This window comes from Xenopus tropicalis, chromosome 2 (assembly GCF_000004195.4).
Source record: "Xenopus tropicalis strain Nigerian chromosome 2, UCB_Xtro_10.0, whole genome shotgun sequence".
Classification (NCBI taxonomy): Eukaryota; Metazoa; Chordata; class Amphibia; order Anura; family Pipidae; genus Xenopus; species Xenopus tropicalis.
This window is the reverse complement of record NC_030678.2, coordinates 32,712,605-32,729,221: the sequence shown is the minus strand read 5'-3', so window position 1 is coordinate 32,729,221 and position 16,617 is coordinate 32,712,605. Positions and strand designations below refer to the sequence as shown.

Below are 16,617 nucleotides of genomic sequence, written 5' to 3'. Positions count from 1 at the left end.
TGTGTAGATTAGATTTGTGTATAGGGTTATTACCTTTTTTGTAAAATCATACCATGCAATATCATATCATACCAGCCTATGTGTGGGGAAGTAAGAGATGATGTCACATGGGGTGGGGAAATAAACAGACTGGGGGGAAAATGGGCGGACTGGGTGGGGAATGGGAAGGGCATAGGCAGGACTATCCTTATAAGGGGGAATGTGGCAGCAGAGACAGCCAGGGAGAGGAGGGCTTTATAGGGTATTACAAATTTACTGACAATTACATTTCCAGTAAATTTGTTATTCTGGCCCTGGCCTTGCTGGTGATTTACTGGCAACCCTATTCATATACAAATTCAAGTCCTATTTTGCCAATATACTCAATATGCATAATGTTTAATTTCTAGTAATGTAATGAAATCGTTAAGAAACAATAGACAAGGAAAGTCTATTATAGATATTAAGTCATTGGACAGGCATACCTGTAGTGTGTAAAATGTATTTTCTGTGTAACCATTTAGCTAGTGAAACCCCTTACTTCAGAAATTCAACTTCGGCTCCTGCTAGTGTTGATTTAGAAAGTGTTTGACTTAGAAATGCAAAAAAAAACTTAAACAACTGAAAAACAGGTATGTTATTGAAGAAATATTGAAAAGTTGTTTAGAAATATATTTTTTGCATTAGTTAGTCATTAGTTTTTGGACAAACATTATACAGTTCTATAAATGGTACAAATATATTTCATCAAAATTGGTGTTGGAATCAAACTGTGAACAACTTTGATTAAATTTATTGCAAAGACAAGAAAACACCAATATTCCCCCCCCCACCGTGACCTTCTAAAAATGCACTGGCCTGTGGAAATAATACAAAAAATGTATAAACACCACAAATAAAACAAAAAGGCAAATTGCCTAAGAATATTACTCTTAGAATAATCAGGGCTGTATTATATATTGTTGTTTATATATGTAGGCACTGATTGCCTGTGCCTAGGGTGGCAGCCATGGGGGGTTGGCCCTCAAGTGCCTGTATAATCAATACTGTTTAAAAAATGCCGCTACTGCTAAGTCTCAATAATCAAATATTTAATGAAAGGACCCCCCCCCCCGTGCCTGCGTGTGCCGAGCGCACCCCCCTGTGCCTGCGTGCGCCGAGCCTGCGTGTAACAAGTGACTGCTGGTACTCCCTAAATGCATCTAAATGACACACAAGATAGGGGACTGGAGAGGGAATCACTTCAAATTCAGGAGGACTGTATTTATGGGGCAAACACAAGTTGCTGTGATCCATTTTTCTACCTGTACCCGGCCCCGCAGGCTCTAAATAATTCCTCATATCTCTTTTTTTCTGGTAATTCTATCCCCCCGTGCCTGTGTGCCGAGCGCACCCCCCTATCTATTCACTCACATACAGACCCATTCTGACCTATCTATACACTCACATACAGACCCACACTGACCTATCTATCCACTCACATACAGACCCATACTGACCTATCTATCCACTCACATACAGACCCATACTGACCTATCTATACACTCACATACAGACCCACACTGACCTATCTATCCACTCACATACAGACCCATACTGACCTATCTATCCACTCACATACAGACCCATACTGACCTATCTATCCACTCACATACAGACCCATACTGACCTATCTATCCAATCACATACAGACCCATACTGACCTATCTATCCACTCACATACAGACCCATACTGACCTATCTATCCACTCACATACAGACCCACACTGACCTATCTATCCACTCACATACAGACCCATACTGACCTATCTATACACTCACATACAGACCCACACTGACCTATCTATCCACTCACATACAGACCCATACTGACCTATCTATCCACTCACATACAGACCCATACTGACCTATCTATCCACTCACATACAGACCCATACTGACCTATCTATCCACTCACATACAGACCCATACTGACCTATCTATCCACTCACATACAGACCCATACTGACCTATCTATCCACTCACATACAGACCCATACTGACCTATCTATACACTCACATACAGACCCACACTGACCTATCTATCCACTCACATACAGACCCATACTGACCTATCTATCCACTCACATACAGACCCACACTGACCTATCTATACACTCACATACAGACCCACACTGACCTATCTATCCACTCACATACAGACCCATACTGACCTATCTATCCACTCACATACAGACCCATACTGACCTATCTATCCACTCACATACAGACCCATACTGACCTATCTATCCACTCACATACAGACCCACACTGACCTATCTATACACTCACATACAGACCCATACCGACCTATCTATCCACTCACATAAAGACCCATACTGACCTATCTATGCACTCACATACAGACCCATACTGACCTATCCATACACTCACATTACAGACCCATACTGACCTATCTATCCACTCACATACAGACCCATACTGACCTATCTATACACTCCCATACAGACCCATACTGACCTATCTATACACTCACATACAGACCCATACTGACCTATTTATCCACTCACATACAGACCCATACTGACCTATCTATACACTCACATACAGACCCATACTGACCTATCCATACACTCACATTACAGACCCATACTGACCTATCTATCCACTCACATACAGACCCATACTGACCTATCTATACACTCCCATACAGACCCATACTGACCTATCTATCCACTCACATACAGACCCATACTGACCTATCTATCCACTCACATACAGACCCATACTGACCTATCTATACACTCACATACAGACCCATACTGACCTATCTATCCACTCACATACAGACCCATACTGACCTATCTATCCACTCACATACAGACCCATACTGACCTATCTATACACTCACATACAGACCCATACTGACCTATCCATACACTCACATTACAGACTCATACTGACCTATCTATCCACTCACATACAGACCCATACTGACCTATCTATACACTCCCATACAGACCCATACTGACCTATCTATACACTCACATACAGACCCATACTGACCTATCTATACACTCACATACAGACCCATACTGACCTATCTATACACTCACATACATAAATCATATACACAACCACTAATGCTAACTGTAAATATTAGTATCACTCTGCCCTGGGGGCTCTGGTGTTTGGCACCATGTAACACAAGCAGCAGACTGACAGACCTGACTTGCTGGAGGAGCCTGGCACTTGCAACATTGTTTAAAAAGTAACAACCAGGAGTTCAGCAAATGCTGCTTTCAATAGCAATTACATATACAAACTAGAAAAGTAAGTTTGAGAACAAACTTCATGTTGGGTTGAAAAGCATGAAGTCACTGAATAGGCTCTGCCCACTTTCTCTAACCTTGGGCCACAGTTATATAGTAAAAACCACTGTGCAAAGTTTGGGGACCCTGGTTTTAATAGTGTCTGAATGGCAGCAACTTAAATTTCCCCACTGAAAGCCAACGAGTGACATCTGATTGGCGGTTGGTGGCTCCACCCCTTTTTCTAACCTGGAAATGCAGTTACCCAGTGCCTAACTCTGCAAAGTTTCGTGACCCTAGGATTAATAGTTAAAGAACGGCAGCAGTTAAAATTAAAACCAATAAAAGTCAATAGGTGAATTGTGATTGGTGGTTGTGACCCCGCCCACTTTTTTTAACCTTGAGTTTAAGTCACTTTTTAAAACCTAAAAATGCAGTCCCTTAGTGGCCCTGGTGTTAATACTGTGAGAATGGCAGCAGGTTGAATTTCCCCATTGAAAGTCAATAGGTAAACTCTGATTGGCTGTTGGTGGCTCCACCCACTTTTTCTAGCCTTTAACCGCAGTTACCTGGTGCCTAACCCTGCAAAGTTTGGGGACCCCGGTGTTATTATTGTGAGAATGGCAGCAGGTTGAATTTCCTTCAAATCAATAGATAAAATCTGATTGGCTGTTCACAGCTCCGCCCACTTTTGGGCATCCAGCAATCATCATATTTTCATTCAGGCTGAGCCCATGACTGTGTGATTCAAGTTTGGGGAGTGTAGCCTCAAAGCTGTAAGATTGGCAGCAGTTTCAATTTCCCCATTAAAGTCAATGGGTGAAACTTGATTGGCTGTTGTTGGCCCTTCCCACTTGGTCAACCCAACACAATAACTATTAAAGCACTAATAATGTTTAACTAATTGATATTAGAAAGTTGCTTTGAATTATGTTTTCTTTTATGAGGCAAAAAAATATTTTTGGGGTTGACATGTCCTTTATGAAAATGTATGAATGTAAATTTTTCAAAAAATGTATTATATGAACTCCAAAAATATAGATAAATTAGGTAAATTTTGTTGCATGTTGACATTTCATATTGCAAAACAACCCATATGATAAAAAGGGAAAAACATTCACTCATCTTTCAGCCAGTATGTCCTCTCCCACCCCATGGGGGATCATCCATACTTGGCTCATACATTCACTCTGCCTGTATTCATGTCCCTCCACCCCATACAGGCTTATCACATTCACTCACTAACATTCACTCATCTTTCAGCCAGTATGTCCTCTCCCACCCATGGAGGATCATCCATACTTGGCTCATACATTCACTCTAAAGCACTAGCTGTTGGATACTATGGTACGGCCCTCCTCCTGCCAGCATCCCTTCAACCTTATATTATACATTGGGGGGGAAAACACATGACGATTCCTGTCCCAATGCGTCTTGCCCTTTGCAAGATGCCCCCTAACACCTGATAGTGCCAGACATGATGGGTCTCATCAAAGGCTATTATAAAGGGAAAGTTATTTGATCAAATATCCCTGGGGGGTCAGACTGATGTTAGAGGGGTTCCAGATCTCTATAATAACTAAAAACACTGAGACTGTTTGCCAGTGATATGAAGGTGGAGGGAAGAATGAAATCTCTTTAATTGTCACCTTGTGCCGAGTTAAGATGGGCAACATATGTTCTGTTCACACGAGCAGGTGGAAAGGGGCTGCATCTGGGCAAACTGATGGGCTGTAGTTACGATTAAACTAAATAAGAGGAGTTTGTTCTGTTTGCCCCCCCTTTTTTTTTTGATTTGTCCACAACCAGCAGATGTGTTTCCTGCGACATGCAAATATTTCATTCTGCGCTTATCTGCACTCTTGCACTTTTTTTGACAACTTTTCTACCCCCTACAGATCTGGCAAATGACTTTTACTTGTCTTCTTGAAGTCATTGGCCCATCTAGTCATTGGCTGGTCAATGTATGTTAAATACTTATCATACCCTGGACATCTTTGTACAATATAAAATAAATGGAAGGATGCCACATATGTAAAAAAATCAGTTTGCCCAGTAGCAGTAACCCATAGCAACCACTAAGATGTCTGCTTTTAAATAGGTGACCAGCAAATTCTAAATGCTGATTGGTTGCTATGGGATATAGATATAGATATAGATATAGATCCATTATATGTATTATATGTTCTTATGTTAAGAAGCCTTATATGCCCATTCCCATCTCCTTCCTGAGCACCAAAAACATCAGAGCGCTATTTTCCTTCAGACGGTATATGTCTGTGACTGTACAGTATCAGGAACTGATCTGTAGGTGGCGAGGTTTCCAGGAGCTGTGATCAGAGCTGATTTCAGGGGAATAGCATAATGCAGAATACAAAGGCTTCTAAAATAGAGAAATTATTTTGCTTATATTTCACAATATAATTTCATTTGGTCTAAGTAACACACACAATGATTATGATTTTTGACTTTAAGTATTATACTGTATAGTTATTTATACAGCACTACCTACAGAACTAGTAATAGCCAGGTTGTGCTGTTTAGCAAAGTTTGCTGTCACCTACTACTTAAATGAAATAACGATTCCCCACTTCCCCTGGGGTTACAGCATAACAATAGCAGAGCTGTCATTCCTGGCTATATCAGCCAGAGGCAAGGAAAAGATGGTGAAAGTGACTCCCTGCACTGGAAGCCACTCACTGATGGGAACTACAAACCAAACATTTAATGTACTGGGCTTGATTACTATATAATAACTTGTGTATTAAATACAAGTATTATAAAATACTTTAATAAAGGCTTGAGGTAGGTGAAACTAAATAAGCATAATATCCAACTAGCACCAAATTACTCCATATACAAATTCATACACCACTATAAAAAAAGGAAAGCAAAACATGGATAAATTCAATACCCTAGGACTTATATGAGTATGAAACTAAATAAATAAACATTTGTGCTCTTATAGAAGGCAGAAATAAAGAAATAATTCAACAGTCACTGTTCAACCAAGATGGTGGCCATACTTTCACATGCTTTGTGTCAGGACCACCTTGTTCCATCATAATCAAGTGTCATAATATTCTCCTTTTTATTTGCATTAAGTTCTGGACTGGGCATCAAAATAGGCCCTGGCATTTTAAATACACAGAGGCCCAAACAGCACCCCCCAGCCCAATAAATAGTGTCTATCTATGCATGGGTACAGAATATTTTTTGGCTTTACTAATATTAGCACTGATTTGTTCTACAATTTGTTCCTTAATAATTTAGACTACATGTACAAGTCGTTTTATGACACAATTTATAGTAATAAATGTAATGATTTTTTATTATATTTAGTCTTTTACCACATTTAGAAATTCTTGTATATTCATTTTCTTTCCTTTTTCCCTATTGTGGTCCTAATCTTACTACTGACCAATATTTTAGATACTACTATTACTTTTATATTTAACATTGTGTTCTACACTTCAAGGTACAGTTTGCTTAGAAATATTCCAGTGTATTTTAAGAATATTCCTAAATTGACAATAGAATTATAAAGGGGAACACATGCAACTTGATCATATTTGTCCAATTCTTTATTATTCAGAATAATTTTGTTTTAGGAAGAGATACACCAAATCCAGTATTCGGTTCGGGATTTGGCAAAGATTCTTTACTGGTATAATCTTAGCAACCATTTATGGAGATATAATCTTATCTTTTTTACTGAAAATGTACTGACATTTTGGAGTATATCCCTAAATTGTGACTATTAAAAGATTCTAAAGAATGCACCAGCTTTTCTACACTGCCCAAACGATCAATGAAGCAGCCATACGAAGATGAAACACCTTTAATGCAGTATTTATATTGGCGTAACCCTGTCCCCATAGAAGTTCTGTGTCTTCCAATTGTACCGAATGTTAAAAAACAATTGTAATAGTGATGAAGCATAAATCAAGTATAATATATACTGTAAATGGTATAGGGAGTTCCATAGAAAATTCCATAGATAATTTGTACTGTAATACAATTGCTTTTATACCCTTATACCCTTGCCTAACATATATATATATATATCCATATATGATATTTACCACCTTATTTTTCATAATTATTTGAATAAATGCTGAGAAACTCTTAATGTACGATTAGTTTTGTACCATTGCATTTATTGTGATTGACCAATAGATGGCACTCATTCCTTTACATCTGCAGGGGAACTACAAACCCCATGATGCAAATCGCTCCTGCCAATCACTGGTAGCATCCAGCACAATGCTCAGACAGCTGAGCTAAAGGCAGCGCTGCCAGGGAGGAGTCCTGAGCCCATCAGGAGCCCCTGGCATATCCTTTCTCTCTTCTCCTGGCAGATTTTGCTCAGTGCCATACCTAAACTTTCCCCCCTCTGCCCATCCTTTTTCTTCCATTTTCTGTAGCAGTGAGTAGTGTGGGCTGGGAGCTGCCAGGAGATGTGCATCTGTGTCCTGGGCTCAGGAGTACTTGCTGCTGCTGCTGTATAAGGACGCACAGTTGCAGGCACACAGGCATGCACCCACTGCTTTCCTGAGACCCACCCCTTCTGTCCTCTCTCCCACACCACTCCGCACGGCAATTTGGGGCCAATCCAGCATGAAACGAGGATGATGCCAGCAAGGAAAGGTCCGGACAGCAGATACCCACTGCACTGCCTGGTGTGGCACAATAAATACAGGGAGCTTGAGAAGGAGCTTACAGACAAGCAGGTGGGTGCATGGGTGTTGTATGATGTTTGTACTGGAGGGAAAATGTAGGGTACCCCAGTGGGGGGAATGGGCAGGGCAAATTTTGCTGGCAGAATCAGTCTGTCGATATATGTGGGCATATATGTATTTGGCATAGCGATAATGGGGCTCATTTGCTAAGACAACCAGACCCCAACTGATGCCAATATTTAACACATTTTTTAAATGGCATTATTGTCTACAATTGCTCTGGGTACTCCTCAAGGTAAGCCCATTCCTAACATCAGTCTAAAGGTAAAGTACAAAGAGACAGCTTCTGTCAGTAGCCCCCATGCCCCCTGAAGTCCCCTGCACCCACAAATTTGCGTCACATTTATGTGTCATTATGTGAGGGTCTCAGCTGCAAAGGACTAGCGGCTTATAGACAGCATTTGGATACTGTGCATAATGGGGGAAACAAAGGTTTATTGGGCAAAAAAAAAGTGGCTAAAGTGCACCTGTGCCACTCACATTGAAGTGGCACTGTGTTACTAAATCAAGCTCAGAGAGTGTCATTTTTGGTGTACTATATATAATGTAGATAACGGGTAAAATATTCACAATAAACCTAGATATAGTACAGCGTAGGGAATATTTATACTTGCCAAAAATGTAACCCTTTCTGCACAAGGGTCATTTGGTCTTGTTTATTGGAAACATGCAACGCCTCATAGATCAACATGGAACCCAGAACCTTTGATTGCATGTTACTTTTATGACTGCAGGTAAATGTGGAAACACTAAACTGTATATTGGGTGTTACAGTGGGTTACACTTCCTTATTATTTAACATTGTAAAAGTGTCCAACATACCACCTGCAAGTTATTAAACTACAATTCCCAGAATCCTCTGACAGCCACCCATTGTTGCAACGTGATGGTAGATGTACCTCAGGGGCGGTGGACTGACACACATATATATAGACAGTTGATAGACAGAGGTAATATATCTGCTGAACTTAGTGGGAGGAGAGCGTCCCTGAAATAGATACGCAGAGTGGGAAGGTGGCAGGAGAGATGCAGACACCTATGGTGTTTCATAATGATTTGGAAATTGTGTGGGCAGAAGACATATGGGTGTATGGATCTGTATGTAGGATTTTAGAGTGATTTATGGTAGTATAGATCTGTAGGGTGGAAGTAGAAAGGCTCCAGGTATGTAAATTCCGGAATAGACTTGGATGTTTGGGAGTGAGTGCGGGAGGGTGAGGGAATGCATGTTACAGTGGAGGTACCGATACTCTAGTACAATGTGAAGCATTCATTACTGAGAAATAGGGAAGGGGCTGAGAGGGTGCAGCCAGCTATATTATAACCACATCCCCTGCCTTATCTTGATTGCACGGGCATGTGATCCTTTGAAAATGAACGCCAGGACCAGATATATCTGCCCAGATAGGCTGTTATTATGAACACAATAAGAGATTCTGCCAGCTGCAGCAAACAGAGATGTAATTTAATGAGAGACACCAGAAGGGAAAAAATGTGGCTTCTGCGCCCTCTGTGCCTCAGTAATGACTGCAAAATAAATGACAGTGAATAGAATCCTGAACTTAATGCATGTATGGTTGGGTAAAGGGAGAGTAGATCATGGGATTTCTATATCAGAGTATTAATACAGCATATGCTATTTATATCAAAGGTTATTTGTGAATGTGCACCTGGAACATATTATAGGGCCAAAGGACTTTTGTCCTGGGTTTAGGAAACAATAAGGGGGTCATTTATGTATGTCCAAAATGAGGAGCGCATATTTCCGCAATTCATTTCATTCAATTCAAAAAGTTTCTTGCATACAAACATGGTTCTGCATGGCCAACAAGTCCATTCTGCCGCTTCTGATCATTTGTGCCGAGCTGTGTCTATTCACGCTAAGGGACCCTGGACCTGGTGGTATCTCCAGGGTTCCCACAATGGGTTGCCTCAATAGGCGTGCCACATTGGCTTCCAGTGAATTTGATGCTAACTCTATTTTGGGCGTGTTCTCTGGATGTGATGCAACATTTGCTCTGAAAATGTTAGACACAAGTGTAATTATCATTCTCTTTAAATACTTCAGCTGCAATAACTGCAGGAAGTAGCTTGGAGCACAGCTGCAGTTGCCACAACCGTAAATGACTGTAAATGTTTATGTAACAGGTTTTTTGGCATGGGGGGACCTAAAATTGTAATTATCCCCCAAATAGACTACTTCAAACCAGTTCAAATTGGTCTCAACTCCTGGTAGGGTACGTGGTACATGCAACTTTTTTCACTGTAGGAAGGGTTAATTACACTACATACCACCACAAAACAAATCTTTCATATAATTTGGGTGCCACTGGGCAGATAAAACACAATTTAGGTTGGTGGGTACTGATTTAGATCGTACAACATCAGTAAATGCTTCAAGTACTTTCTTCTATCAGATGTTATACAGCACACTACCTAGAGGTAGTACTCACTGCCTTGGCTCCAACAAATATTAATTTATCATACTGTGTAAAAAGTGGAGTGAAGCAGTACCAGTGATGTTGCCCAGGGCAACCAATCAGCAATTAGGTTTCAACAGTTAGAAAACCAAAGCAAAGCATCCCTATACTGGCGGCACTGACACCACAGGGTATTAAAGGAACAGTAACACCAAAAAATGAAAGAGCTTTAAAGTAATAAAAATATAATGTACTGTTGCCCTGCACTGGTAAAACTGGTGTGTTTGCTACAGTAACACTACTATAATTTATATAATAAGCTGCTGTGTAGCCCCGGGGGCAGCCATTCAAGCTGGAAAAAAGGAGAAAAGGCACAGGTTACATAGCAGATAACAGATAAGTTCTGTAAAATACAATAGTGTTTTATCTGTTATCTGCTATGTGCCTGTGCCTTTTCTCCTTTGAATGGCTGCCTCCATGGCTACATAGCAGCTTATTTATATAAATTATAGTAGGTTTCTGAAGTAAACACACAACTTTTACCAGTGCAGGGCAGCAGCACATTATATTTTAGTTACTTTTATACACTTTCATTTTTTGGTGTTACTGTTCCTTTAACCCTTCTTGGCCTCCTTGCTGAAGCCTCTGTCTGCTCTACTAACTACCCTGATCCTGCCTCTCGCTACTAGAGTGAGTTATTACAGATCTTCCATGTTCTTCTCTTACTGGAACCTACCTCTGTTCCAGGCTCTTCAGCATTCGCCACAACTCCTCCAGAAAGTGGGGGAACCTAAAGAGACTGTGCATATGTGGGCTTCCCTATTTATAAACTAGGGGAATCCTGACACCACCCTGGCCAATTACTGAATTGCCAAGAGACCTGCTTCCCCCTCCCAACTGTAACATAGGCCCAAATCTAGCCTGCCCATAACCCTCCTGGGGAAGCTAATGAAATTAAATGTTGGCAAAACCTTTACCCTCCTACATTTAAAAGGCTTTTCTTGGTGAGTAAAACAACGGCACATATTTGTCACTGCAACAATTCTTATCAAAAGTTCTCACTTGATAAAGCCAAAAAAAATACATTGAATGTCTTGTTTCCTTTGTTATATTTACACACCCCAAAAATTAACCAAAGTAGCAATTTTCAGCTTTTGCCTGGTTAACTACAACTGCCCATGTCTTTATGGGAAGGGAAGTTTTCAGATGCAGTTCAGTAATTATGGTACAGAAAAGTGAGTAGAAACCCTTTTGGCCATATACTGTATAACATGATTAAGATCTATATATTAAAAGGTTAATTTACAACCTAAGATCCTTATCATATTCACACACATGTTATGGTCAGTTTTATCAGGGTCCCCAACATTTTTTATTGTGAGCCACATTCAAATGTAAAGAGAGTTTGAGAGCAACACAAGCATGGAAAAGGTTCCTGGGGGTGCACAATATGGGCTGTGATTGGCTATAGGTAGCTCATATCTGAACTAATGCCATACAGAAGGCTTTGTTTGGTACTACTAAAGGTTTTGATGCAAATAAAGATTGCATTTAAGACAGGAGCAACATCCAAGGGGTTGGTGAGCAACATGTTGCCATAGACAGTCAGTATTTATTGGGCTGGTGGGGGGATGTTCAGACCTCCATTTACTTGAAATGCCAAGGCGAATTTTGAATCCCAGTCCAGGCCTGATACAAGGTCTAATTTACTGCCACAAAGTGCAGTCGCGCCCTTCTACATTTGCAGCTGTGAGTTGCATGAAAAATCCCATTCATTAAAGGCACTTGTGTCAAAAACTGCAGTTGAGGTAGACACATTGCACCCCTCAGAATGCAGTTATGTTGGAATTATGGAACAAATGCTGCATTGCAGGTAAAAAAACATGGCAGTTTCTTCTGAAAATGTTTAACACATCATTAGCTCATAAATGCACCCTACAGCCATCTTGCAGCCATCTCTGTCTGGAATAGAATCTAGGACCTCAGTGCTACACGACAACAATGCCAAACAATTTGTTTTTCTCTTACCTAGCACAGTTGTGGAACCTGTTATCCAGAATGCTCAGGTTTTACATAAAAGGGATCTTTCTGTAATTCAGATCGCCATACTTTTTAGTCTGCTAAAAAAATCCTTTAAACATTAAATAAACACAACAGAATTGGTTTGCCTCCAATAAAGATTAATCTTAGTTGGGATCAAGTACAAGCTACTGTTTTAATGTTATGGAAAAAAAGGCTATTGTTTTTAAAAAATGTAATTATTGAATCAAAATGAAGTTTATGGGAGATGGCCTTCGGAGCTTTGTGGACAACAGGTTTCTGGATTAGGGATCCCATGCCCGTACAGTGGATTGTCAGAAATACTGGAGACCTCACTGTTTATGGGCAGCGTAATCTATTTTTTAATGATGCAGGAAACTTGAACAAATTAAACAGAACAGAATAAACCATGCCTTATATGTTCTGGTAATAGTGCAGGCAGTTGCCAGAGCCAGCAGTGGGGTGTTAAGTGCCGTTTATTTTTTGCATGTATTGCCACAGATGCTCAGACTATAATAAAAGCACTTTCCATGAAGAAGCAGCGCTCTGCAGAGATACCCCAGCTTTTCACAGCTTGAGGACCCCTATCCATATCCCCTATCCCACCATGGGCATGAGTGAGTGGCACAACACCTGCTCAGCTATCAGGAATGCCAGGCCTGTTAGAGGCGCTTTGAGGACCCGCATTGTCTGCAGAGCCAGTGGAAGGGACAACTGCTTTATCTCATGTGTCTGTTTTTACATTCCCTGCTGTATTCTGCATAATGAAGCCGTTTGTGGCCTCAGGAGGCCTGCACTTTACCCTCCGCTTTGATGGCAGAAAATAGATCTCAGTCTGTTACTCTCAGAAGAAAAGTCAGTACTCCCTTGCAAAATCATGTTTATAAGCCTTATAGAAATAGCCTGCTGTTTATTTAAAAGTTATTTCTTTTGCTCGGCATGGTTCAGCATTACAGTTACCATAGCGACTCCTAATGTTGCTTCGGAGATATGAGCGAAGGGCAGTCACCTTTAAACACTTAAAAATTAATTAACCTTTTTACTGGAAGTACAGAGATCTGTGGACTTGATATATCAGTATACATTGCTCCAAAGTTTGTCCTGCATTTCTTTCACATTTCCTTCCAAAGCATATCTCATGGCCCATACTGCAAATAAGATTGGCTTTTTAACATTTCTTTTTATAATTCTGATACCAAATGATTGTTTTCATGATGGATATAGCCAAAATTAAGATTATCACTGATTTAATATTACTATTACTCCTGAAACTAAGCACAGATTCAGTGGTGGAATGCAAGATTTGTAGTACAAGAATAGTTCTTGCTCCCTTGCTCTCCTATAGCCAACGTTTTGGTTTCCAGTTAAGTTCTGGGTCCCAGTGCAACTGTCCTTACTGCAGTCAATGGTGGATCTATGGTACAGCAGACTTGGTGGGTGGGTGGGTGGGGGCTCAGGGAGAGGTGGGCCAAGTAACAGCCCTTAGGAAAACTGGGATGTCCAGATCAAAAGCGGACAAGTGGCAACCCTGCTCAAGGCCCATGTGTTATTACACAATTATACATTATAGTAGGAAATATAATACAGGTATAGGATCTGTTATCAGGAATGTTCGGGACCTGGATAAAGGGTCTATCTTTAATTTGGATCTCCGTAAGCCTACTAAAAATCATTAAAGAGAACCAACAGGATTGTTTTGCCTCCAACAAGGATTATTTATATGTTAGTTAAGATTGAGTACAAGGTACTACTGTATTATTATTAGAGAAAAGGGAATCATTTTTAACATTTTGAATTATTTGATTAAAAGGGAGTCTTTGGGAGATGGCCCTTCCATAATTCGGAGCTTTCTGGATAATGGGTTTCCAGATAATGGATCCCATACCAGTTCTATTATATATGAATAGAGCTTGTGATAACTGCATTGCAATAGGCGAGATAAGAAAGTCACTTACATTCACTAGCCCAAATCATTCCCATCTTTCACACCTACATTTGAAAATAGTCACTGGGCCTTTGTCACATACATTGGTTGCTATGGGCAACATTATTTGGCTTACACACTATAATAAATATTCCTCATTATATACTAGAACCTTAACATCACACGGAATGGCTCTAATTAGGGTGGCCTTCCTTTAAGTACTGCACCACCTCAAGCAGGATATTATTTTGTCCTTCTTTTTGGGGCCTGTATGTAAAGAATTATACTAGAATTATACTTATTATACTAAAACAGTGGGAACTAAAGGAGACAATAACCACTGATGTATTTTTATTATTAACAGTGTGGTGTGATATTTGACAAATAACACAAACAGCTGGAAAGCTTGTGAAAGCTAATTGACTAGCAATAATTAATATTATTATGGTCATCTAATCTGCTGGGCTGACATTTTCATTCATATGCCTATAAAACAAAGAAACCCCACTAAGTCTTTACAAAGTCTTTGACTGAACCCATTGATTTTCTATAAGACCAATAGCCTCGGCTGTCTTGATGCAGTGCCGTTACAGGGATCACTGTACAAATCAATGGATTACAGCAGTGTTTTTCAACCTTTTTTGGGCAAAGGCACACTTGTTTCATGAAAAAAATCACAAGGCACACCACCATTAGAAAATGTTAAAAAATTTAACTCTGTGCCCAGCAGCAGTGCCCCCCTAGTACATTGGTGCCCAGCAGCAGTGCCCCCTAGTACATTGGTGCCAAGAGCAGTGCCCCCCTAGTACATTGGTGCCCAGCAGCAGTGCCCCCCTAGTACATTGGTGCCAAGAGCAGTGCCCCCCTAGTACATTGGTGCCCTGCCTACGGCACACCAGGCAACATCTCGCGGCACACTAGTGTGCCGCGGAACAGTGGTTGAAAAACGCTGGATTACAGGATACATTTATTGAAATACTTTAATAAATATACTTGAGCGTGTAACCCTTCTATATTCTATTGGAAAGGACACAATATGCATATTTGCCAAACCCTGCTCTAAATAAAGTAAAGCTCTCAGCAATATTTTATGGCACTTTTTAATTGGTCTTCGTTCTTTTATTATTGGGGATTTTGAATTGCATATATGGTGCTGAAACTTTGAACTGCTTTCTGGTCGCTATGACTTAAGCAAATAAAAAAAAATTAGAAAGTCATTAGGAGTCATTTACTACTTTTTTGCACTTTAAACACTGCCTTCTATTCACTCTTAATTGCCGCAGGGCTATGCATTCCGTTTCAGGGCACAAGACTTGAGGCCTCCCCCATGAATATAGTGCTGTCTGCATTTTGCACCCTACCCCCTACCTTTTCCCTAACTTCCACATCATTCTGAAACCCCTTATTACTTTTGTACTTTGGCCCCGGGTATCAGTAAATTCAAGTAAATGAATGGTAATGGAATAAGAAAGGAGAGATCCTGAACAGAATGATAATTAGTAATAAAAGAATAACAATAAAATTGAAGCCTCCCAGTCAATGTTTTTTGGTCACCAGAGTCCATTGCTTGCTCAGCATGGAGCATGGAGCATGTCCCACCCTTGCAGCAATGGTAACCACATTCTGCTAACAATGTCACTGCAGGTCAGTGACCAGCTACTACTGTATGCACTCTGTAGGTGCCATTAATGTGCCATGTGGGGGCACACAACAGACCAGTTGCATAATGTGAGTGCCTGAAATTGAATGTGTGGGAGTCAAATTATTACTATCTATAAAGCTCCAATAAACTTTCTCCTGACCCAAGACACTTCATGTCTGTAGTTTGTAGAATTTCCCAAGACACTTCATCATATTATACAAATATAGTTCTGAAAGAGTGCTCCTGTCCTGCCATCCTTGAGATTTTTAAAGGACAAGGCAATGCAAAATATAATGTTTTGCCTAATAAAAGAAACCAAAATTCTAAGCAGCTTTGCAATATACATTTATTACAAGTTTGTAATGGTTTTTGAGTTATTTGTATTTATAATTGCTATTAGAAGCAGTGCTTGCCTGTGCTTTCTATTCTCTGCCCTGGTGGCTCAGACTGTTGAAACAATGTAACACAAGCAGCAGACTGACACACCTGTATTGCTGGAGGAGCAAGACCTTTGCAACATTGTTTAAAATGTAACAACCAGGAGTTCAGCAGATGCTGC

The 16,617-nt window shown here is 40.3% G+C and overlaps 1 protein-coding gene across 5 annotated transcripts in view; it reads left to right on the top strand.

Annotated features, from left to right (window-relative positions):
- The first annotated feature begins 7,555 nt into the window (after positions 1-7,555).
- Positions 7,556-16,617, top strand: part of ankrd13b (ankyrin repeat domain 13B) — a 97,000-nt gene continuing 87,938 nt past the window's right edge. For 4 of the 5 annotated variants that reach the window (XM_012953577.2, XM_012953575.2, XM_012953576.2 and 1 more), the window contains exon 1: positions 7,556-8,023. In XM_012953577.2, coding sequence (XP_012809031.1) covers positions 7,922-8,023 — 102 coding nt within the window. In that variant the 5' untranslated portion in view covers positions 7,556-7,921. 5 annotated transcript variants of the gene reach the window in all.